The 26,586-nt window shown below is 38.6% G+C and overlaps 1 protein-coding gene across 1 annotated transcript in view; it reads left to right on the top strand.

Moving 5' to 3' along the window:
* The window catches only part of tmem248 (transmembrane protein 248), a 28,647-nt gene extending 5,438 nt beyond the window's left edge, over positions 1-23,209 (top strand). The window contains exons 2-7 of the mRNA XM_079814802.1: positions 5,277-5,435; positions 5,976-6,261; positions 10,908-11,058; positions 12,784-12,967; positions 17,018-17,161; positions 19,564-23,209. Coding sequence (XP_079670928.1) covers positions 5,277-5,435; positions 5,976-6,261; positions 10,908-11,058; positions 12,784-12,967; positions 17,018-17,161; positions 19,564-19,584 — 945 coding nt within the window. The 3' untranslated portion in view covers positions 19,585-23,209. The remainder of the gene's footprint in view (positions 1-5,276; positions 5,436-5,975; positions 6,262-10,907; positions 11,059-12,783; positions 12,968-17,017; positions 17,162-19,563) is intronic.
* The last annotated feature ends 3,377 nt before the right edge of the window (positions 23,210-26,586 follow it).

Below are 26,586 nucleotides of genomic sequence, written 5' to 3'. Positions count from 1 at the left end.
TAAATATATATTATGTATATTATATAGCGGCTTTATATCGGCCATCGGTCAACCTGCTCTCTCGGCATCGGCCTTAAAAAAAACAATATCGGTTGACCACTAGTAGACAGATGGAAATGCAGACAGCAATAGGTCTGGGGGGGAAAAGTTCCTGGGACCGATTTTTCCTGGTGGAAATGCGGCTTATGATTGGGGTTGGAACTGAACACTGCAGGGCAGTGGCCCTCCAAGACCTGATTTGAGGAACTCTGTTCTATTGAATACTTCGATGACCTTTTAGATTTGCTAAAATGTTACTTGATCTTCACTGTGAATTTTACTTTGCAGTGTGATGGATCAATTGGAAGTAGTGTTGTTAAAAGTACCGACTTCGGTACCAAGTCGTTACCGAAATTTAAATAATGAGACTTTGAGCGCTGTTGAGTGGAATCGTAAGCACCCCTGACTGGCCATTGTGCTTACTGGCTCATCGGATATGTCTCTGATTTTCCACAATGATCAACGCATGGGAGCGTTTGAAAGCACATGGAAGTGTTTGAAAGTGTTTTGACTTGAGACGGGTCTGCTGATAGACATCTGCATTCAAACGCTCCTGTGTGTATCTGTGTAAGTGCTCTGTGAAGACCGTCATTGGTTTTTACAACATGTTTTTGAAGCGCTGATCATTGTAGCCAATCACAGACATGTTTGATGAGCGCGTAAGCACAATGGCCAATCAGAGGTGTTTACGATTCCGCTTAACAGTACCGAAAAAATTTCAGTACAGGGCTCCAGAGTGCGACTAAATGGTCACATTTTGCGGCTAAAATTTGAGAGTGTGCGACTGAATTTTACATCCAGTCGCACATGTGCGACCAGTAAATTTGCCTGCTGTCGGTACTGGAGAAATTAAGAAAATACACTTACTAATTATAATTGATAGACGTTATGTCTGGCAAATTCTATCTTTGCCAGCCGTTTCTATATGAGATAATATTAAACCATTTGTCCGTGATGCATTTTTGCCATTCGCAATCCAGAAGAGAGCGAAAGCGAGCGCTCTCTCACGTGGAGCTACAGCAAACACAACACCACAGTCAGCTTTAATGAGTGACGATGGCCAAGAACTAAACAAAAGTTTAGTCTGCTTAAACTTTAGGGATGTGCTGTGATATTAATCAATTTTTATTTTCAATTTTGGCTTCCAAGAATTATAAAAAGATGGTATGAGGTAAAACTATTCCTATAGCCGTGTTCAGTCGAGCACGACATCCTTCCCTTCACAGCTGAGCTGTCATTTCTCCCTAAACCTAAACTAAACGTCAGATTCAGTGATTGTTGTAAACTGCAGTCTCTACTGTTGCTAAACTGCGGGATGTGTTTGATAATAAAGAGCTATTAAATGCACAATAATCTGCGCAAGAGACGCTGTTTCCAACTTCAAGGAGGCGTGTGTGCTGCGAAATGGACCGACTTGCACTTAATATTTTAGGCTTCGTGTGCGCGTCTAAACCATCAAATAAACAACAAATAGCCGGTGTCAAAATGACCAGATTAGAGAGTAGTTATTTTAACAGTTTATATCTTAAATGGGTGTAAATAGTTTGGAGAAATAGGAGAATATGATATTATTAGTTCTACATTCAATCGGTCTTAAAGGGGCAGCGTCTAATAAACCTGCTGACGATTGAGCCATTAATTCGAATCGAACAAAAGGCAAATAGAAAATATTCACATCTCTTGAATTAATAACTTTAGCTTTTATAAGCATTCATTTATCAATTTATACAGTGAAAACTATGCAGTGTTATTTTACATTTCATTACTTTATTAGATTTCTTTGTAGGTTTGTTCTTTACTGTAATATTAATGTTAGCAGACCTTCCGAATGCCTGCAAACTGGTCCATTTACAAATAGATGTTTTATATTTTTGTTCAAACTTTGCGGTTTCTTTTGCTATAGATATTTTAATTTTCAGATTATAAAGCCATGTTAATTATGTTCTTAATTATGTTTTTTTTTTTAAATAAAAAATATAAAGTATAATAAAAAGAACCGGTAAGAATACTGTTAAAGGGTAACTAAACCCCTGCTCAGAGCTTAACTCCACCCACTGGCAAATTTTGAAAAATGCTGGAAAAGTGGGCAGAGCCCAGCGGAGACAGAGGGGATGAACCGAGGGCGGGGCTGAGCAGAGGGCGTGCACCTGAGACCCGCAGTGATGGATTGATTGACAGCTGTCAGACTCGCGAGTCGCAAAGATGGAGAATGACTGGAGTGACGCCAGCTTTGCAACAGAGCGGTCATTTCTCCTACCTTCACCTGAAGTGGAGGAGGGTGGATTGTCTGTAGACACAAACCCGGAGCCTTATCAATGCGAGCCGCTGGCTCAAACTGCGTTAACTCCCGATGCAGACGATGCTAGTGAAGCAGCAGCGCAAGAGAACTGACCTAATCTATCTGCGTCCGCGGCAACCACTTGCGTGTCAGGGTTTGAAAGCGTGTCTCATGTATGAAAATTCTGTACACATCATGGGCGGCAATAATATCGCAAGAAAAGCCTGACGTGTACTGACAACTGCATTATTTAACCGTATTTTCTTCAATACAATGTTAAAGCATGTGTCAAGTCAGTTTCATTCATAATGTTTCTACTTCATGTAACATGACAGTTCATACTGGAGTGAAGCAGTTCTCATCATGTGATTGGGGGAAACATTTCTGAGGGCGTGGTGAGCTCGTGCCAGGGGCGCGGATAGTGAGCCGTTGGAGGTACCATCCTACGTCACGATGTACCACAACGTCCAATAGGAAAATTCAACTGCAGTAGCCACCGTTCAACCTTAAGAGGGCAGCACTTTGGCGGTTTTACACCATATTTTATATAATTAAAACACTTTAAACTCAAATGTCAAAACATTTACTCGAATCAATGAACAGCATTAATAAAGCCCCAGTATTACAGATCCTTAACTAAAAAAAAGTTGGTTTAGGGTTGAGTTACCCTTTAAAGTATCGATAAGCAGTATAGGTAACAGTAGTAAAACCATTAAAACCTTAACGATACCGATCCCTATTAGTAATACAGTGGAAATTAGTAGATTTGGTTAGCATGTTGATTTACGGTGTGCGCCCCTAAAATTTTCAGTTGGGGGCCACTGTGCTCCTAGTGAAAAAAGTTAGTCTGGAGCCCTGCAGTACCGAAGTTGGTACTTTTGAGAATACTATTTTGAAGGAATATCAGCTGTGATTTCTTACTTTAGCCATTATTGATCAGAATGCTGGCTGTTGACACATTTTAAATAAAAATGCATAACTGTATTATAGCAAAGATTATAATTACATTAGGGCTGCCACTAACGACTATTTTTAAATAGATTAATCTATCGACTAATTTATTGATTAATCGATTAATCTATCGACTAATTTATCCCAAAAATTTTCAACAATTTTATTTAAAAACATTTAATTTAACTTGCAACATTGGCCTTCAGCAGTGTACCATAAAAAAGTATAAATGTAAACAAGCCCTTGACAAAATGTAAAACTAAAAGAGTAAAAATGTAAAAAGGTACAAATTTGTAAACCAACAGAACAAAAAAAAGAGAATATCAGCAAATACTTTTTATATAGAATAGTGTTGTCACGATACCAAAATTATGACTTCGATACAATACCAGACTAAAATACCTCAATAACGATACTGAATCGATACCATGGCAAAAAACTGTTAAAGGGATTGAATAATATGACAGAACTTATTATTAATTGTTTTATCATTATTTTAGGGTTAAAAAACCCTATTTACTCACTAGGCCGGCATGTTCCTGCCCTGCTTCACACAGAATATTAGGTCCGGCCCTTTAAGAGCTGCACGGACCAAATTCATTGTAACACCCGATTTCTCATTCAACTCTGTTTATGTTCACTAAAGACATATCTGACTGCGTTTACCCGAATACTCGCCAGGACGTGCATTTTTACATTAGTTTTAAACTGCTGTGCGCGCTTCAGGTCAGAGTCCGGCAGCGCACGCGAGCACGTCCCGGCCACGCCGCACTTATGTTGTTTTCTTTTTCCTGAGCTGTGCGTATACATTTGACTGTTCTGCTTCCATTGTTTAGTGAACGGTGGAAGCAGAGCTCACACACACGTCCTCACTCCTGCTGTCACACATTTACGCAAATTAAGAAATACTGCTCTTATTAGAGTGCTCTCATTTCTAAAGTACCGGTACTAAAACAATTTCATATCGTACCCAACTTACCTAGTCGACTAAAAATATGGACGTCGACTAATTAACAGTGTCGATGCAGTCGATTGTATCGACCAATCGCGGCAGGCCTAAATTACATATACCTCAATTAATTAAATATTGATTAGATCGTGATGAAGAATGCATGTTTAACAACCATTAACTGAACTGAACATCACAATAGGGTCTGATAGGATGTTGGTGTCTGTGAGTTTATTTTCATATTCAAAATACAAGGCTGGAAACATATGCTTCACCTCAAGATAACTGGAGGTATTGTTACATATGTCTCACATTACGCACAAGCCAGCATGAGCTTCTAATGCATGTTACGGTTTTGCTTCTACAATTTAAGGGGAAAGAAGGTTTATTGGCTCTGTCACTATTTACAGGTTTTAATTTGATTAGTTGTAAAACAGTTTTTCAGGATTTGTGAACGATTTAAGCCGCACAGAAGAGCTCAAGGTATTCACTGAGAGTATTGTCTCTTTATTATTTTTGTCAGCTCATTCAGCCATTGCTTGTTTGAGTTTGTAAGTATGTGTGTGTGGGGTGTGGAGTTTCTGCTTGTATTTCTAAAACCATTTGACAGTATCTCTGTTTGTTTTCCACACAATTTAATCTACAGAGCTTTAGTCCTCTAATCATTCGTAACTGCAATAATACTCGATTTTGTAATCAATAACCCTCTTTGATATTAATATTGTGCGAAAACAAGCAAGACTTTTTTTCAAATTTAAATCAAGATCTGCCATTGACTGGTGTTAGCTGTATAAATGACTGTAAAACAAGTTGTGAAATTTCACAGTTCAACTCTTTGTCAAGTGAAGAGAGAACAAATAAATGAACTAGACCCAAATATTGACTTGGAGCCGTAGGTTGGCACATGGCAAACATTTGTGCCTTGCAGGTAGGATTGAGAATGCAAACCAGTTCTTACTCTGAACAGAAGATGACAAAAATGAATTAGAATTCATTCAATGCAAGTGTTGATGCAGGTGAAAGTTTCCCTAAGCTTGTGGGACTTTTCTCTTGTTGCAGGTGTTGTTGTTGAATCCACTGGAGAATCTGAAGATCTACATAAGTAACCGTCCACCGCTGGTCATTTTTATGGTCAGCGTCAGTGCTGTGGCTATTGCTTTCCTCACTATAGGATACTTCTTTAAGATCAAGGAGATCAAATCACCTGAAATGACCGAGGTAGAAAATAACTTGGTTTACCACAAATGTGTGAGCCATGAACCATTGAAAATACTTGCTAACATAATAGTTAATGATTAGTAGACCAGTGTTATTTTAGTATTATTTATAGACTATCTAAATAATAGTATATGTATTATGTATGTATTTTGAATTAGCTTTATTTTTATATTTTCAGTTTTCATTTTAGTTGTAGTCTTAGTAATGCAATTTAGCAGTTTTTTTTGTTTGTTTGTTTCCTTTTCTTTTTTTATTAAGTTTTCATTTTAGAAATTGTATTACTTCAACTTGGACTTATTTCAGTTAGACACCAGGGCAATATTTGCAAAGTTTTCCATCTAATATTTTTTATCTTACTTTAGTGAATTTATTTTTATTTCAATTACTTAAAATTATTTTAATAGTTTTAGATAATAAAACAACACTGTAATAGACATGCAGGTATGAGACTGCATAAATATATATCAGGAAATGCTGGCGATAAGCTTTCCTTTGAATTTACTTTTGTGACCGTTGTATCGTGTTTTTTTTCCCCCCCAGGATTGGAACACCTTCCTTCTCCGATTCAACGAGCTTGACTTTTGCATCTCAGAAAACGAGACCCTCAAGCACAGCTTGAATGAGTCCATTACACCAGAAAGCACAGTGACCAGTAGCCAGACGCGTTCCAGCACCCAGTCACCGCCCCTGCTGGAGGACCCTGGTTTGATCAACATCTCTGTGCCCATCACATTGACCCTGGATCCGCTGAGGCCATTTGGCGGCTACTCGCGCAATATTACCCACCTTTATGCCAGTGTGCTTGGGCAGCAAGTTGGCCTTGCTGGTATGTCTCAGTTTTTTGGTAGAAATTTAACCTGAATGTCATCTGATAACATACCTCCATGTGGTATGCACTAGGGATGGGCATTTTTGTCAATTTCTCATTTCGATCATCGATAGGTTTCAAAAACGAGTACTCGAGTACTCGGGGGCGGGGCATGTCCGTCATTGAGATAATGAAAACTGTTATGAAAAAGGTTGTGACAAATACAAACGTGACATGAAAACAGGTATATGAAAACATGAACATATAAAACAAAAAATAACTGCTAGATTATGATGCATAAATGTCTTTGAAAAATAAACATCTTTATAAAATGACTGTCTCAAATAACCAAGTCAGTAATATCGAGCATTGCCTTTGAGCTGAAACTGTGAAATAACACCACCCTGCAGAGCTTGCTAGCTGGTTAATTAACTCAACCAAACGCACCATATATCAATATTAATATGAAGATTATTATGAACCTATTACGACATAAATCAACACAAAAGGACGTGAATGCGCACGTGAACTTCAGCATGCTAGATTTTACAGGCGAAGGGTTTGAAACAGAACATTTTGAATGCGCGCTTCCCTTAACAACGCTGATACACGGACAAAGAAAGCACACAGAAACAACATTTTATTAAAATCCTGTTCTCATTATAATTAGTGCTGTCAAACGATTAAAATATTTAATCGCGATTAATCGCATTAATGCCATAGTTAACTCACAATTAATCACAATTAATCGCACATTTTTTTTTATTCTAAATGTCCCTTGATTTCTTTTTGTCCCATTATTTTTTCTTATTTTAATGCTCTTATCAACATAGAAAAGTGGATCGGCTTGCTTTGTTCAAATGTTTGTTTTATTGAAAACAACATTGGCATACTGTAGTGTTCGATTTCACACCAACATTCTCACTTGAAGCAGTCATTCACACTTGGAGCAAATAATCGCTCACACAATGTAACACTGTCCATCAATAAAAGGGTGAAAAAAAATACTTTGTTGCACAAACAGCCCCTTCAACAGCCCTTTCTAAGGGATCAAAACAGGGTGATACAAAATAAAATTACAAAGTGCACATGCAAGGTAAACTAGGACTCCGCCTATAGTGCAGTTAAACCAGGGGTCGCCAACTAGCGGACTCCGGTCCAAATCCGGACCGCGAAGCCTTTTGACGTAGGCTAATGAAACAGTTAACGTTGCAATGCTCACTGTTACGTTCAGACCCAGACGCGCGGTCAAGCATGCAGGTGCGTTCACACCGGACGCGAATGACGCGACATGCACGCCGCTTAATTCGCGCCGCAGAATGTCTATTTGCGTCTTTGCATTGACTTAAATCACTCGCGCAAAACGCTTCATTCGCGTCCGGTGTGAATGCACCACCAGAGCAGAAAGCAGCGCTCAAGACAAGCACTTTTAGTTGAAGACCCCTGAGTTAAACCATGGCATAATACGTTTCTCATTTCGGCGTCTCACGCTTGCCATCCACGTCTACTCTTTTAATGGCCCACAAGTGTGGGCAGCCGCAGCGTGCATGATGTTTTGTTTCCGGTCTAGCTACATCCGGAGTGGTGTTGTAGTTTTTCTAACGTTACTAGTTGCTGCAACAGCATGTGAAAAAACTACAAAGTTTGTTAGACCAAAAAGAACGTTAATCTCGCGATAAAAAAATTGACGCCGTTAAAATAGGTTTGCGTTAACGTCGTTAATAACGCGTTTAACTGACAGCACTAATTATAATGCTTTAACAGATTGACTCTGCACATCATGCACTTAATTTTATTATTCATGATCGAAGCGTTTACAGACATCACTGCGCGTTTTCGAACTCATAACGAAAAACAACTTTAAATAAACTAGGTCTACTGTTAAAAAATACGAGAACAGTATAGCACTGCTGCATTACTAATGTCAATGATTCTGAGAAAGAAATAGCCTATCTAAAAAGAAGTTGACTGTCTCTAAACCATCATGTCGAGCATGAAATATGCGTTTGAGCTGAAACTGAAGAGAATGAACAACAGCCGGTATAACAGCAGCGCTTTGCTAGCTTATTAAGCTCAACCAAACGCTTCTTATATTAGATTAACCAGATAGACAACATAAAAGTAATCTTACAACGTGCATCTGCAGAAAAGGACGCGAATGCGAATTCTCGCTAGTTTCTCTGTGGATCAGCTGATACACGGGGAACTAAGCACAGATCATTTACAGCATTCTAATTTCCATCGTGTTCTCATTATAATGCTGTGTAGGCTATGACAGATTGGCGCTGCACATCTTGTACTAACCATTCAATGATCACAGTGATTCCAGACATCACTGCAGTGCACGCCTCAGTCTGGACTCTGGAGGCGTGCTGTATAACGCTAACCAATCAGACCTCCGGTACCGCGCAAAACGACGCAATAACCAATAAAAAAAAAAGAGACAAATATTTTTTTTTCAGGGCGATCATCGTTCTCATGATCGATGATCGCTGTCACGTTCGAGTACTCGATTACTCGACCACTGTTGCCCATCCCTAGTATGCACTCAGTTTGCACTTCCTTGATGGGAAAGTACTGTACCTATGTTTGAGCCAGTACATAGATTTTCTAGGTATGCAAATACAGCTTTTATCTCCTTTTTTGTAGGGAAAGACCAAGCGGCAACCTCCCGCAGTTTCTCTTGAAGCCAATACGGAAGTGACATATACTGCAATTCATCGACTGGCCGCTAGAGACAGGCTCCAGAAGGGAGCAGAATCTCATTGAGCCCCATGTTAAAATGGCCAACTTTACAGCAGATTAAAACATGTTTACAGCCTGGTACAAATTGTGGTTTTGGTCTATACGGCTAATTTTGCCCTTCATGACAACTGTGAGGGGGTGAATTACATTATATAAAGCATTAAAGCTCTGCATAATTAAGGGCGTGGCCACTTTGAGTGACAGGTGGATAGCCATTTATCTGCTGTCCGTTAGTCATCGCGTCACTTCAGCTCCGCCCACGTCCCGCCTTTTTGCCCATTTTTATCCGGGAGTGACATGCTGCCAAGATGGCAACGGCCATCTCGTCCATACTTTGCTCTTCAGAACGGCTCATCGTAATCCTATGGGTGACGTCACGGACACTACGTCCATATTTTTTTTCAGTCTATGGGAAAGACCAATGAAACAAGCTTATGTTTAATGCATATATATATATTCCCTTCCCCCGCTATAAGAGAAACACAAATGCAAACTCTTTTTTTTCAGTCTCTGTTCTAATTCAATCCAAATATGTTCTATCGGGTTGAGGTCAGGACTCTGTGCAGGCCAGTCAAGTTCCTCCACACCAAACTCGCTCATCCATGTCTTTATGGACCTTGCTTTGTGCACTGGTGGGCAGTCATGTTGGAACAGGAAGGGGCCATTTCATAGTTGAGAGTATGAAATTGTCCAAAAGGTCTCGGTATGCTGAAGCATTAAGAGTTCCTTTCGCTTGAACTAAGGGGCCAAGCCCAGCCCTAAAAACAACCCCACTCCATAATCCCCCCCCCTCCACCAATCGTTACACTTGGCACAATGCAGTCAGGCAGGTACCGTTCCCCTGGCAACTGCCAAACCCAGACTCATTCATCGGATTGCCAGACAGAGAAGCGTGATTCGTCACCCCAGAGAACACTTCTCCACTGCTCTAGAGTCCAGTGGTGGCGAGCTTTACACCACTGCATCCGACACTTTTCATTACACTTGATGTAAGTCTTGGATGCAGCTGCTCGGCCATGGAAACCCATTCCATGAAGCTCTCTACGCACTGTTCTTGAGCTAATCTGAAGGCCACAGGATGTTTGGAGGTCTGTAGCTATTGACTCTACAGAAAGTTGGCGACTTCTGCGCACTATGCACCTCAGCTTGCGCTGACCCCGCGCTGTGATTTTTACGCGGCCTACCACTTTGTGGCTGAATTGGTGTTGTTCGCAATTGCTTCCACTTTGTGATAATGCCACTAACAGTTGACCATGGAATATTTAGTAGTGAGGAAATTTCTTGAAGGGACTTTCTTGAATTACACAGGTGGCAACCTATCACGGTACCACACTTGAATTCACTGAGCTCCTGAGAGCGACCCATTCTTTCACAAATTATTGTAGAAGCGTCTGCATGCCTAGGTGCTTGATTTCTATACACCTTTGGCCATGGAAGTGATTGGAACTCCTGAATTTTAGGATTTGCAGGGGTGTCCCAATACTTTTGGCAACATAGTGTATTTCTTTGACATAAGAAACCTTTTGTAACATTATGAATGTCTTAACTGTCTCTTTTGCTGACCTCAAAGTTTTGAATGGTAGTGCACAACATATTCTTAAACCTGAAGGACATCGGTTGTGGAAGTTGTATTGAAATTTACATTGAGTACGTTTAGAAATTTTGAACATTATTCAGCTTATGACTGTCTATTTTAGTCAACAGATCAGCGTGGAGAGTCATTGCTGTGTTTTTTCTCTCTCCTGGTGTTGTAACTGAACATAGTCCAGTTAAAACAATGGTCCATTGTGCATGAAGGGATAACAGTGGGAGAGAGCCCGGAGCTGAATACCTTCTAGATATCACTTGCAGGCACATCTAAGCTCCCTTTGTTTTACAGAACATGCTGACTCTGTGTGGGTGTGTTTGTGTCATTAAAGGCAGAGAGGCCCATGAAGAGATGAACATCACTTTCACTCTGCCGGTAGCCTGGAACTCAGATGAGTGTGTTCTGCACGGTCGTTGTGAGCAGATGGTTTTCAGCACTTGTATGACCATCACAGCAGTCAGTAATGTCTTCCCAGTCACAGTGTAAGTGTCTATAGAAACATATGTCCCTAATCACATTGCAGGTCATTCTCGTAGGGCAGGGGTGGGGAAGAACTCTTGCAGAGTTTAGCTCGAACCCTAATCAAGCACACAGCTAATCAAGGTATTGAGGATTACTATGGCTACGTCTACATTAATCTGGATAGATTTGAAAACGCTGTTTTCGTTTCAAAACGCTCGCCGTCCACACTAACGTTTTCCAAACGTTTCTCATCCACACTGAACCGGCAGTACACGCCAAATTCAACTTACTGCGCATGTGTAAAACCTCATAAAAGCTCACTGAGATGATACAGACATTATAAAAGTTATCACACAATTCTTCTGGCAGGATCATTTTATTTAGCAAAATATCTCCCCATTCACTGATGCGTCCAGGTCGCACTCGGTCAACCATGGTTGGTCTAAAACGCAACTGTTCTCATGTTTTCCCACAGGACAGTAAATGCGAGTATGTTTTCTGTCATCCTTGCAGGACTGTGATATGAAGTGTTCAAAGTAACATATTTTAGCAAGTGTGTGAAAGTGAATAGTACATAACTGGCACAATAGCGGTATAAACATACATATCTATTGGTACAATATGCGTCACATGACTAAACATGCGTCATCGTTCTCAAATACCTCCGTCTTCACAGTCCACACTACGACACGAAGACAGCGTTTTCTCCGCTTTGCAGAGCGTTTTCCAAAAGCTACGTTTTCGTTGACTTAAAACAACGTATTAGTGTGGACATGGCCTAAAGTTACAGGCAGGTGAGGTTTTTTTTTTCAGGGTTGGGGCTAAACTCTGCAAGAGAGTGGCCCTCCAGTATCAACGTTCCCCATCCCTGATGTAGGGGGAATGTGGAGTAAGTTGTGCAACTTGTGTAATATACAAGGATGTCTGTTATCAACTGAAATTAGAAAAGTATAAAATTCGAAATATTTGAATGTACTGAAACCGTTTACAACATTTTCAAATTAGATTATTTTCATATTTTATTTTATAAATTGTCATATATATTTTTTTTTAATGGTTTACGTTTGTATTACGTCGCTGTTGTGTTACTGTACCCTCAGACACATTAGGCAACACATTTAAATAATCGTATTATTAATCGTATATATATATCTTCTCTTTTTTTGAAAATTGTAGTAATTTTTCTGGCAAAATATTATCTTTTTTATTTCGGTTTTAGTTATTTTAGTACATCAAGTTGAACAAAAGCAAAATGAGAAATATTGTTTAGCAACTAGCTGAAATGAAATGCGTTTAAGTTGTTTAAAGTTTTATTTTATTTCAAGTAATAAAAATAGGTTTTAGTTAAAACAATGACCCTGGTATTATGTGCTCTTTCTAAAATACAAACGTATGTGCAGTTTGTAAGATAATGGGGTGGTACAACTTACCCACTGATACATCTTACCCCAATCTCCACCACTGTTTATTTTGTATCTTTAAGATGTGCTCTCAAATACTGCCGTTGGCTTTCAGCTGTGGATTACCTCTGTACATTTGTTTGTGTGCTGAGTAACTAACAACTGAGTAAACAAATGAGTGTTTAACTGATCCAGACAGCCAAAGAAAAACAGAAAGAATGTACACAGAGCGGTAACACAATGCAAATTATTACATAACCAAAGCTTTTTTTGTTTTTGTTTTTTAATTTGTTTCCTTCATCTTGAATGAGTAATTGATGCCTTGTTTTTGCAAATCCTCTGCAGGCAGCCGCCTCACTGTGTCCCAGAGACCTACAGCAATGCCACATCCTGGTACAAGATTTTCACCACAGCACGAGACTCGGACACTAAGTACACGCAGGAGTACAACCCATTCTGGTGTTACAAAGGTGCCATTGGGAAGGTGTATCACACACTGAATCCCAAGCTCACTGTCATCGTTCCAGATGTGAGTGTTTCAGCATTTGATGGTGACATTTTGTGATTTAAATGTCTTGTAAAAGTACAGTAACAATGTATAGCAGATAAAACACCCTAGCAACCACATAGCAATGCCCTGGCACCATTTCGAACACCCTAACAAAAACATAGCAACACACAAACTCAAAACATCTTTGCAACCATATAGTATAGAGATGTTCTGATAATCACCCACAACACATTAGCGTAGTAGTGTTGTCATGATACCAAACAGTTGTCATGTACTACAGCTGCAAGATTAATCGTTAAAAGATCTCATTTCAAACACCCACGCAACACACAGAGAGCAATTATCATGTGTAGGTATGAAATGGCTTTCAACGACACAGTATCATTATTTCTGTCATGCAATAATTCGAATTATCACAGAAGTACTGGGATAAAAGTTTATAGTTTGGATATAAACACCAATGTCTACGGAAGCGATTCAAATAGAGCACCACCATTTGAAAGAAACTTAAAGGGATAGTTCACCCAAAAATGAAAATTAGCCCATAATTTACTCACCCCCAAGTCATCCGAGGTGTATATGACATTCTTCTTTCAGACGAATAAAATCTGAGTTAGATTACAAAAGTCCAGGCTAATCCAAGGATTAGAATTTGATTCATAGTTGCTCTGTTTTTGAAGTCCATAAAAAGTGCATCTGTCCGTCAAATAACGTGTTCCACGTGTCTCAGGGGTGTTAATAAAGGCCTTCTGAAGCAAATCGATGTGTTTGTTTTAGAAAAACATTCATATTTAAATCTTTATCACGTAAACTTTCGACCGACCACCTTCCATGGAAAAGTGTTGAATGTTGAAAGTGAAACTCAAGATGCGTACGTGACGTCATGACGAGCGGACCTGGTTGCGTTAGTCTTTAGATCGGCAGGGGAAATTTCAACAATTTTTCCATAAATTGAACAGGGAAGGCGTCGGTCGAAAGTTTACTTGATAAAGTTTTAAATATGGATTTTTTTTTTTTACACAAACGCATCGATTCGCTTCAAAAGGCCTTTATTAACACCCCAGAGCCGCGTGGAGCACGTTATTTGATGGGCAGATACACTTTTTATGGACTTCAAAAACAGAGCAACTATTACTGCTATTCTAATGCTTGGATTAGCCTGGACTTTTGTAATATAACTCAGATTTTATTCGTCTGAAAGAAGAAAGTCATATACACCTACGATGACTTGAGGGTGAGTAAAATATGGGCTAATTTTCATTTTTGGGTGAACTATCCCTTTAACGTTTCAAACAGCGATTGTATCGATTACATCTTTATGCCACAAGGTGGCGACAAGTTAAAAAAAAACAATTGTTGAATCATTCATTCAAGAGATTTTTTTTTTATTCAAAACCGCTGATTCATCCAGTAATGAAGTATTTATGAGCGAGTCATTGAATCATTCATTTGATTTTTTTTTTAATTATTATTATTATTATTATTATTATTAATTTAAATATTTAAATAGACTGCAGCAATTAACATTTTGTCAGAACCAGTAGTAAATTACATGTTATTTTGTTTAGTTGTCTGAGAATCGTGATCTCTGTTTGAAGCAAAAAAAATTGTGATTCTCAATTTATTCACAATCGTGCAGCTCTAGTCTGTACCAATACCAGTAAAACTTAATCGTTCTCTTTATCAATTTCAGTGCCATAGCAAAAACTATTGTAAAAAAGTAGTTAATTATTAATGCTATTTATAATTATACATAAATAATACTTTAAAACATTAGCATGATGCCTTTAAATATTCTTCAATCAAGTAAAAATGTTATTAAAAACATCAAATAAAAAGGTAATTAATAAAATGAGAAACAAAGAAACACATTACAGTTTACAGAACATGTGGCAGGTCTGTTGCATTCACACTGCAACACTTAATGGACAGACCTGTTTCGACATATGAGGTTTTGTTTGTTCTATTTGTTGCTATAATTAATACAATGTCAAACATCACGATTTCATATTCAGTCCCGCATTTTAATATGGTTGTCACAACTTGCAGCATCTACTGTCAAATTACGAACTGATTATATACAGAAACAGAGCAAAGAGAGCTCACTTTATAAGCAATGAGGCGGATATCAGTGAAAACTCCTGTTATAATAAAAAAATACGTCTATGATGCACAGTGAATCTTTTATTTATTAGGGCTGTGTATCAACAAGAATCAGGCTATATGATGTGTGTCACGATACATGGGTTATGATACAATATATTGTGATATTTCTTATCTAAGTTTAGAAAAATTGCCACAAAGAAGTCACCATAATATGCGTAAAACCGAAGCAAAAAATCTGAAAAGTGGAATCTGCATTTGCATTTATCAGACCCAGTAACATACAGCATCATCAACACTCATTTTCTGCAATCTGAGTAAAGGAAAAATAGTAAAGTGCTTGCAGGATTCTTTAGGCAAAGAAATTATTTGTAGAGTCTTTGGCTTTTACTCTGTAGGGTCATGTGGATCCCAGTCCATTACAGGGATTTTTTTATTTATTTATGAAACATTTAATATTATTGTTATTATTTTTCATTTTATTTGACCTGCTATTGACCCTATTTATTGATTTGTAAATGTGTATTTTTTTTTACAGCATTTACACTACAATATACACTCACTTAAGGATTATTAGGAACACCTGTTCAATTTCTCATTAATGCAATTATCTAATCAACCAATCACATGGCAGTTGCTTCAATGCATTTAGGGGTGTGGTCCTGGTCAAGACAATCTCCTGAACTCCAAACTGAATGTCAGAATGGGAAAGAAAGGTGATTTTAAGCAATTTTGAGCGTGGCATGGTTGTTGGTGCCAGACGGGCCGGTCTGAGTATTTCACAATCTGCTCAGTTACTGGGATTTTCACGCACAACCATTTCTAGGGTTTACAAAGAATGGTGTGGAAAGGGAAAAACATCCAGTATGCGGCAGTCCTGTGGGCGGAAATGCCTTGTTGATGTTTGAGGTCAGAGGAGAATGGGCCGACTGATTCAAGCTGATAGAAGAGCAACTTTGACTGAAATAACCACTCGTTACAACCGAGGTATGCAGCAAAGCATTTGTGAAGCCACAACACGCACAACCTTGAGGCGGATGGGCTACAACAGCAGAAGACCCCACCGGGTACCACTCATCTCCACTACAAATAGCAAAAAGAGGCTACAATTTTCACAAGCTCACCAAAATTGGACAGTTGAAGACTGGAAAAATGTTGGCTGGTCTGATGAGTCTTGATTTCTGTTGAGTCATTCAGATGGTAGAGTCAGAATTTGGCGTAAACAGAATGAGAACATGGATCCATCATGCCTCGTTACCACTGTGCAGGCTGGTGGTGGTGGTGTAATGGTGTGGGGGATGTTTTCTTGGCACACTTTAGGCCCCTTAGTGCCAATTGGGCATCGTTTAAATGCCACGGCCTACCTGAGCATTGTTTCTGACCATGTCCATCCCTTTATGACCACCATGTACCCATCCTCTGATGGCTACTTCCAGCAGGATAATGCACCATGTCACAAAGCTTGAATCATTTCAAATTGGTTTCTTGAACATGACAATGAGTTCACTGTACTAAAATGGCCCCCACAGTCACCAGATCTCAACCCAATAGAGCATCTTTGGGATGTGGTGGAACGGGAGCTTCGTGCCCTGGATGTGCATCCCACAAATCTCCATCAACTGCAAGATGCTATCCTATCAATATGGGCCAACATTTCTAAAGAATGCTTTCAGCACCTTGTTGAATCAATGCCACGTAGATTTAAGGCAGTTCCGAAGGCGAAAGGGGGTCAAACACAGTATTAGTATGGTGTTCCTAATAATCCTTTAGGTGAGTGTATATGTATAGTCATAATCATTAATATTCGTTAATTCAAAGTGATAAGTGATTAGGTAATGGCCACAGATATTCACTTTTTATCACTAAATTATTATACAGAATATGAACTAAACTGTTACAATTTGTGTGCAAATCTTTGTAAAAGCATGTATTTACAGAGGCAAATTGCGTTCTCTTTCCCGATAGGACGATCGCTCTCTCATTAACCTGCACCTCATGCACACCAGCTACTTCCTGTTTGTGATGGTCATCACAATGTTCTGCTATGCAGTCATCAAGGGCAGGCCGGGCAAAGTTCGACAGAACAACCCAGATTTTTGTTCAGAAAAGGTACGACTTGGTGTATAAGATGATCTGTGTGATTAAGGCCCCGATATACTCACGGCAAAGTTCTTTTTCATTCTTTGCTTGGGGGTAAAACAAAGTTCAAAATATGTGACCAGCGATATACTATCACACTGCTGTGAGCGACGTTTAGATGAGTATGTAAATATGTGCTGCGCGCTTTCCTCTCAATAACAAAATCTCACAACAAAATTGAGAAAACGGCAAGCATCTGATCATAGCAAAGATATGTCTGCACAAGCTCTGCAGTTCGGCACTAGTAAAGTCACGTCATGTTTATTTTTATAGCACTTTATACAATTTATTCATTAAAATCAAACAGCTTTACCGTATTAAAGTGTCAGTGTGTCCCGTTTCATCAGAAGTACAACATTTTCTACTATAAAGCGGCTCTCAAGTGTGTTTATGTTTTCACTCACCCACATCTGACCTCAACCGACTAAACAGGAGAAATGAACCGTAAAAATTTTGGTAACACTTTACTTAAAGGGTAACTCAACCCCTGATCAGAGCTTAACTCCACCCACTGGCAATATTTTAAAAATGCTGGAAAACTGGGCAGAGCCCAGCGGAGACAGAGGGGACGAACCAAGGGCAGGGCTGAGCAGTGGGCATGCATCTGAGACCCGCAGTGATGGATTGATTAGGGTGTGGTGAGCTCGTGCCTGTGGCGTGGGTAGTAAGCCATTGGAAGCAAGTAAAGGTCTCTGCAGGATAGTAATAGGAATTACTAGATCAGTGGGCGAGGCCATGAACGGAGGATGTTTTTCACAGCATTACCTGATTTGCCCACGTCACAGTGTGGTAGGGTTTAGGGGCTGGGTAGGGTCGGGTGAAGTGGTTCATTTTATTTGCATGGTTTATAAACACCCATCAGTTTGAAAACACCCACAAATTTTGAAACACCCACTTTTGTTCCGCAGAGACCTCATACTCGTTGGAAGAGCCAACATGCGTCACGATGGCAAACAACGTCCAATAGGAAACTTCAACTGCAGTAGCCACCGTTCAACCTTAAGAGGGCAGCACTCAGACGTTTTTACACCATATATTGTAGAATTAAAACACTTTATACCCAAATGTCAAAGCATTTACTCGAATCAATGAACAGCACTAATAAAGCCCCAGTCTTGCAGATCATTAACTAAAAAAAGTAGTTTTAGGGTTTAGTTACCCTTTAAAGTCGGCTTTTGTCTTTTTCTCCTTGTGTCGTATATCCGAGTGAAACTGTTTCTGAAATTAGAAAAAATGTTGGGCGGGCCTGATTTCGTCCTTCGGGAATTGATTGGATAGTTGGGCGTTGCTTACAAAATGGAGGCAGATTTGAATGCCAGTTTGCACTCAGTTGTGGAGAAAAACTTGATCTATCTCTAAAATAAATGTATTTCTCTCTAAATCTTTTCTACCTATGTTACTGAGCATATTACCTCACTTTTTGCTGGTTTATGCTACAGATTTAACTCATTTTAAGCCTTTTATGGCGTCTTTAAAACCTTTTTCTCAGCTCTCCCTACATAAGGTGGGAGCGTTGTAAGCGCGTTCACACACGCTGCATTCCTAAGTGTGAGCCGTCACGACAAGCTGATCGTCCGACTATATTGAGTACTTTTTACATAAAAAAAGCTTTTATTTCTCATATATTTCTCTCTTTTTGACCCAAGTCCTTCCTGAAGAAGGTATTGTGTATAACGAAAAAAATGCGCCCTCGCGACATAGCACCTGACCGGAAGAGAAGAGAAGTCGTTTCGAGGGGTGAGGGAAGGTTAACGTATTTGATTAAAGATTATAAGGGTAAATTCATTTTTTAAAAATTAATGAAGTGCACAGATAAATCAGTTACAGTAAACACTACAATATTAAATATAGAAATACGAATTGTAAAATTATTTCATGCTGACTTTAAAGCCTTTATCTATAATGCATTATATCTGTTCATAAATAATTGTAACCAAAGTTAAATAATGTGTTATATTCCCAGATTACTTGTTCCATCTGAAATTGGTTGTTTGTCGAGTTTTAATGCATTATACTTTCTAAAGGTGCATTATAACTGGTTATAATTACAGACTTTAAGTAAAGTGTTACCAAAATGTCCACGTCAAAGGAGGAGCCTCAGCACAAACCTACCTATTATGTAATCACCACGGACCAATGATAGTACAAAGGTGTTTACCAGCCCTAGCAAACTTTTCCTGAAAGCTCGCTTTGGCAAGTTGTTTTGAACTCTCAAAACGGCCGGATTTTGTTCTAATTGAAGTCACATCAGTTCGTTCTTCGATTTCGTCAGCTAGTTAATTTGTAACTGAGCCTGTAGTTGCTGCTCATCCAGATCACAACAAACATGCCCTAGTTGCTAAAAATACTAAAAGTGCCTGTTTTTCTCACAGGTGGCCTTGTCGGCAGGATAAACGGGGTGGAAGGTGAACATCTGAACCGAAGCATATCGGAAAGGGAAGTGAGAAAACTACATGTTGCCTACTGAACCCAGGAGAAGGGTGCAAAACAAAACAAAAAAAAGCTCTGTGAATGCATTTTCCTGCAATGTTGGGTCACTCCAACCAAAGACATTTAAGTGCCTGTATCTACTGTGTAAATAATTTTAGGACTCTTAAATTCAGTCCAGAAGCAGTCTGCCTGAGCTTCCCCTGCACCCTGTGCCATCTTGTAAATGTTCCGTATATCCAGTATCAACAGAGGAAAGTGTTTGACTAGAGATGGGGAATATCGCCTCCATTAAATTTGATCCATTCTCATCAGATCACAAATGTGTACCCTACTCCCTGTGACATTTGATTTCTCTGGGGGTGACCTTTGCCTTGTCATTCCTCTTGTGTCTTTGTCTTAACCGACCCTTTCATATGTGCCCATTGCAGATTCTGCAGTGGCATTTCTTTCGATTCCTCTTTGAGGACGGGCAGATGCGTGGATCTCTGCCATGTACCATGATCAGGCTGCTGGTCATGATCTTTGAACGAGTTCCTCTAGTGATGACAGCAGGCATTTGTTTGACACGCTTCTATCATCATCCAAACCCCACGTTGGTTTGACTGCGAACGTGTCTAAAAGAGATGCCTGAGTGGATGTTGACACAGTGCTCGATTCAATTCCTCTTAAATGCAATTGGATGGGAATAAAAACTTGACAAAACGTCATCTCACTCAGAATGTTACCGCGTTCGAGAGTCGAGATAAAATGCCTGTTCGTGGATCGGTGGATTTGTGTGCTTAAATCTGAATTAACGCAATGGTTCATGGCCTTGGGCTTCACGTGTCATTTAGGTCCACATCGGTTTCTGGACACTTCAAATGAATGTATTTGTAAAATCTGCAAATTAACAGCAGTGATGCAGCAGCAATCCTCTTGTACATTTAACATTGAAGTAAACAAAAAAAATGTAAATCTTTATTGTAGATATTTTATTTTTTTGTAATCACATTACCTTGCTTTGTTTTCCAGTTTTGTTTTTACAAAACGATCTGTACTCTTAATCATTTCTCAACCATCCATTGTGTTTCCTGCCTTTTTTTTTCCGTTTAATGCCTAGTTTGATACTTCAGCAATGCCTCTGTTTTGTTTTAATCTTAGTGCAATATCTGACAAATTGCTGTTTTATTTTTGCCTTCCAAACCTACTGTTTATTATTATCGTCATTCGTTTTTTTTATTGCTACCCAATGAAACGCATATCACGCATGTGTGATCATATCCAGTAGATGTGAATGAGACGTATTACGAATGTTCTGTCTAGCTTATGCTCCTATTTGGTTTAGCATTGCATCTTTGTACTTTCCCACCTCCAAAGTTACACTGCTCTTTATCGACGTACCCATTTTTCCCATCATGCCTTGCCTAATTACAGCCTTCTTAAGCTGCATCAGTCATGGTTCATCAGCACTCACTTTCTTTCTCCCAATATTACAGCCCATAATAAACAAACACTAATGTGCCTTTGCACTGTGTCAACCATGTTCATCGCTGTCTCCTGTTTAATACCTTTTTCCTGCTTCAGTTTAACCTGCTGTATGCATTTTGAGTTGAAATAAATAAATCTGCTCACACCGACTTCCTCCCCATTTCATGTTCGAGCTGCAGTAATGGCTGTGGAAGAGTGGGATTCAGTTGTGCTTTTTCTGTTGATGAATAAGAACGAGCACCTGCTTTTGTTTTACTCCCCAAATCCATCCTATTATAACTAGTTTGATAGATTTTGAAGTTAGTTGAAAATGCTTTGAGTAACCTATGGAAGCTTGTTTCCATCACGTAATTAAAACAACTGTCATTGTGAATTTTAGTCTCACAATATTTTCTCACTATTGTGAGTTTATATCTCACAATTAACTTTTTCTTCACAATTTACTGTCCCATAATTGCTTCACAACTGTGGCTTTTCTCACAATACTTCAATTGTGATGTATATCTCACAATTTTGACCTTTTCTCACAGATAAACAGTGTGTATATCTCGTAACTGCAAGTTATAAACTCGGAATTACTAGTTTGCATCTCTCAGTTCTGACTTTTTTCTCACAATTGCGAGTTCATATCTTACAATTGCAAATGATAAACTCGTAGCTGCAAGTTTGCATATCTTAATTCTGACCGTTTTTTTCCCGCCACAACTGCAAGTTTATCGCTTGCAGTTTAAAGTTATGAACTCATAATTGCGAGTTTCGATCTCGGTAGTTTCCGCTTTTTTTCCCTCACAATTGCAATTTTATATCTCACAATTCACTTCCTCACAGTTGCGAGTTTATATCTTGCAATTGGAAGTTATTAACTTGTAATTACTAGTTTGTATCTCACAATTCTGACTTTTCTCAATTGTGTTTATAATGCGTAATTGCAAGTTACAATTGCGATTCAACTGCGAGATGTTGACTTTTTCTCACGATTGCAAGTGTATATCTCCACAATTCTGACTTTTTTCTAACAGTTGCATGTTTATATCGCGCAATTGCAGATTATAAACTCAAAATTGCAAGTTTGCATCTCTCAATTCTGACTGTTTTTCCCCACAACTGCAAGTATATATTTTGCAATTTCAAGGTTTAAAAATCGTAATTGCAATTCAGTTGCGAGATGCTCACAATTGTGAATAATTTTTTTTAAATTCGTCTTACAGTTGCATGTTTATATTGCACAATTGCAAATTATAAACTTGTAATTGCAAGTTTGCATCTCGTAATTCTGACTTTATCACAATTTCAACTTCTAGGGTGCCTCTGAATCGGAAGGCTGCATCCTAGTAAGGCTGCGTATCTCGGCTGCCACGTCGTCAAACTCAGTCGAAGGCTGTCTCAAATTTCACGGATCCTTGAAAGTCCGACTTCGTTTTGTGTCCTTCATTTGGCTTATTTTGAAGGATGCATCAAGTGTATCCTTCGTGTCCTCGACTCGCAATTCCGACTTTTTTCTCAGAACTATGAGAAAAAAATCTGAATTGTGCCGAAAAAAGTCGCACTTATCTTTTTTCTCTGGTGGAAATGAGCTTCCATATAAACCTGCTTTGAAACCTCTTTAAAGCTTTTTTTCTCAGGCCGGGAGACATTTGCTCATGTCTATTTTTTTTTTTTTGTGTGATTTGTGAGATCAGTTCAAACCATTCTGATGGCTGATGAAGTGAGCGCATTTTGCTTCATAACTGCAGCAAATGCATCATTTCCGCGATCATTAAAGTTGGCCTTTCAGTGCTGCTGGAGGACAATGGGAAATGACACCGAATTCCACGGGTGCTGCCTGATGCTCAGATCATATTGATCTTTCCCCTCGTCCTTCCTTTCGGGCTCGTAGCATTTGAGTGAATTGTATTTGTAAGTGGTAGAAGGTCCTCTTCTTGTCTGAACTTGCGTCGCACACTTTCTCCAGTTCCCTCGTGTTGGCGAGAGGCGTCGCGAGCCCTTTGACTCGTCATGATGCATGATTGTAAATGTTCTACCTGCTGACCTGTTTGTACGAGGACAATCCCTCTGTTTTTGTTCTGTTTGTAAGATATTGTAGGCACATGCTTTGCTGAATAAAATCTGAGATAACACTGACTTGTCTTGTTTTGTCTTATTAAAGACCGATTTCATGGTTCATGTTTTTTTCTTCTTCTTGTTTCGTGATACCTTTAATCTAATATTGTTCTTTTTTTTACTTCAATCTCACAGATCACGGTTAATAATATAATTATGTAACATCCATTAGTGGAAAATAGAAAGCAAGGGATTCTCGGTTTGCTAGAAGTATGTTATGAACTGAAGTGGTTGGTTTTGTGTGGAGGGCATGACCGATGCACTCAGTTCTGTTGAAGGCCATCTGGGCGTAACTAATTGTATTTTCTGTCAATAACGGATTCAATGGCTGCCGCAGCCGGTTTACCTGCGGAACGAGAGCCTGACATATTAAGCATCTATTTTCTCCATCACAATTGAATATGAAACAAGACTTTTAAAGCATTCATTAATTAAAACGAATTATTGTTTATCTGTGTGCTTATTTCTCAGACTTGTTTCATTGCGAAAAATGGAATGGAAATACAGCCACTCTAATGGCCAATAAATATTTGAAACATTAAAAAAATACATTTTGAACATTTAAACACATTAGTTTCTTAACCCATTTAATCCCACTGGTCACAATTGTGACCACAAATTTTCCTCACATATTTTAGTGTGGTATTAAAAAGCAACTTCTAATATATAACAGATATTCATGTATAATACAAATTTAAAATGTCTACACGAGTTCTGGGCAGGTCTAACATTGTTGGGTAGTTACTTTGGTCATGTGACCACACATTTATTATTAAGTTAATTTTTGAATAGCTCATTCATTTTTTTGCGCATTAATCATGAAAGGGTTATCTATACATGCATAATGAAATTATATTAATACATGGTTTATTCTGTTGTCAGGCTGCTGATAAATGAAGACGGTCACAATTGTGACCGGTGGTATAACACAGGGAGTCTGTCATTCTGTGTTATTCACATGAAATCTCTTTAAGACTGAACTGATATCTATCCATCCGTCCGTCTGTCTGTCTGTCTATCTATACTTCTGTCTGTCTGCCTGTCTATCTATACTTCTGTCTGTCTATCTGTCTATTTGTCTATCTATCTGTCTGTCTATACTTCTGTCTGTTTGTCTGTCTGTCTATACTTCTGTCTATCTGTCCGTCTATATACTTCTATCCGTCTATACTTCTGTCTATACTTCTGTCTGTGTCTCTATCTGTCTGTCTGTCTATCTGTACTTCTGTCTGTCTGTCTATCTGTCTGTCTAAACTTCTATCTGTCTATCTGTACTTCTGTCTGTATATATTTCTGTCTATCTATACTTCTGTCTGTCTGTCTGTCTATCTATACTTCTGTCTGTATTTATTTCTGTCTATTTATACTTCTGTCTGTCTGTCTATCTGTCTATACTTCTGTCTGTATTTATTTCTGTCTATACTTCTGTCTGTCTATCTATACTTCTGTCTGTCTGTCTGCCTGTCTATCTATACTTCTGTCTGTCTGTCTATCTGTCTGTTTGTCTATCTATCTGTCTGTCTATACTTCTGTCTGTTTGTCTTTCTATCTATTCTTCTGTCTGTCTATCTGTCTGTCTATACTTCTGTCTATCTGTCCGTCTATATACTTCTATCTGTCTATACTTCTGTCTGTGTCTCTATCTGTCTGTCTGTCTATCTGTACTTCTGTCTGTCTGTCTATCTGTCTGTCTAAACTTCTATCTGTCTATCTGTACTTCTGTCTGTATATATTTCTGTCTATCTATACTTCTGTCTGTCTGTCTGTCTGTCTATCTATACTTCTGTCTGTCTGTCTGTCTGTCTATACTTCTGTCTGTATTTATTTCTGTCTATTTATACTTCTATCTGTCTATACTTCTGTCTGTATTTATTTCTGTCTATACTTCTGTCTGTCTATCTATACTTCTGTCTGTCTGTCTGTCTATACTTCTATCTGTACTTCTATCCATCTATACTTCTATCTGTATATATTTCTGTCTATCTATACTTCTGTCTGTCTATCTATACTTCTGTCTGTCTGTCTGTCTATCCATCTAGCTATGCTTATTTATTGTTTTGTTTCAGTTTATAATGTTTATAATTACCTTCCGGTTTTCTATAATTTGTCATTTTGTCATAATTTTATTTGATTATTTGTGCCATACTGCTGCATAGGAATGCTATTTTGTCCTTTTTGAAACTGAGCCAGACCAGGTTTACTTTGTTGGTGGAGTAAAACACTCATTTCAACTATTTAACCCAGTCTTTAAACAAATTTCTGGAGGTTTGTCATTTTGTAAATGCATTAACACCATACTCCCTGTGTTCTACCACCGGTCACAATTGTGACCAGACATAAAACCCATTTTTCATGGACTTTTCAATTATTTTTTTTACATAATTGACATTGATTGTTCAATATCCTTACAAATACCATACAAATTCATATATGTCATCTCTGGGGAACATTTGGGATTAAATGGGTTAAAATAGAAATTATTGGAAAAATACCCTTGTATTGATAAAGCAAGTCTACTTTCATTATAGAGTCGACTCTTGTCTGAATGTGTTCACTTTGTTTTTACAACTAAAATATGTTGACTTATTGAAAGTCTCTGATGCTCACCAAGGCTGCATTTATATGATCGGAAATACAGTAAAATAGTAATATTATAAAATATAATTAAAATACATTTACAGTTATTTGATGGTAAAGCTGAATTTTCAGCATCATTGCTCCAGTGTCACATGATCCTTCAGAAATCGTCATGCTGATTTGGTGAATAGAAAGTTTTTATTATTTATGATTATTATTTTCCTGTTCTGTTTTATCTTGGGATGCCCATCCCGAGGTAACTAGAGAGTGTCAGCTCCTGGATCCAGCCTCTCATAAAGACTCCAGATGGCCATCACCTGTGAAGAGACGACTCCAACTCCTGCGAGGACTTCAGATGACGCAGCTCTGCATCAACACGCACCCATGCTCATCTCTATATACCCTAATCATTAAAGGGTTAGTTCACCCAAAAATGAAATTTCTTCCATTAATGACTCACCCCAATGTTGTTCCACACCCGTAAGACCTCCGTTCATCCTCGGAACACAGTTTAAGATATTTTAGATTTAGTCCGAGGGCTTTCAGTCCTTTGAATGTAAGTGTATGCACACTTTGCTGTCCACGTCCAGAAAGGTAATGAAAACATCATCAAAGTAGTCCATATGTGACATCATTTGGTTAGACTCTTTTGAAGCGTCGACAATACTGTTTTGGTCCCAAAATAACAAAAACTAAGACTTTATTAAGCATTGTATCGCTGACTGTATCGCACCAGATAACACGTCACAGCGTCTTACGTCAGCAGCGTCACTGTGGCGTTGTGAACGCGGATTCAAACTAAACCGGAAGAGAAGACAATG

The sequence above is a fragment of the Gobio gobio genome, assembly GCF_949357685.1.
Source record: "Gobio gobio genome assembly, chromosome: 4".
Lineage (NCBI taxonomy): Eukaryota > Metazoa > Chordata > Actinopteri > Cypriniformes > Gobionidae > Gobio > Gobio gobio.
This window is presented reverse-complemented; position numbering and strand designations above follow the sequence as displayed.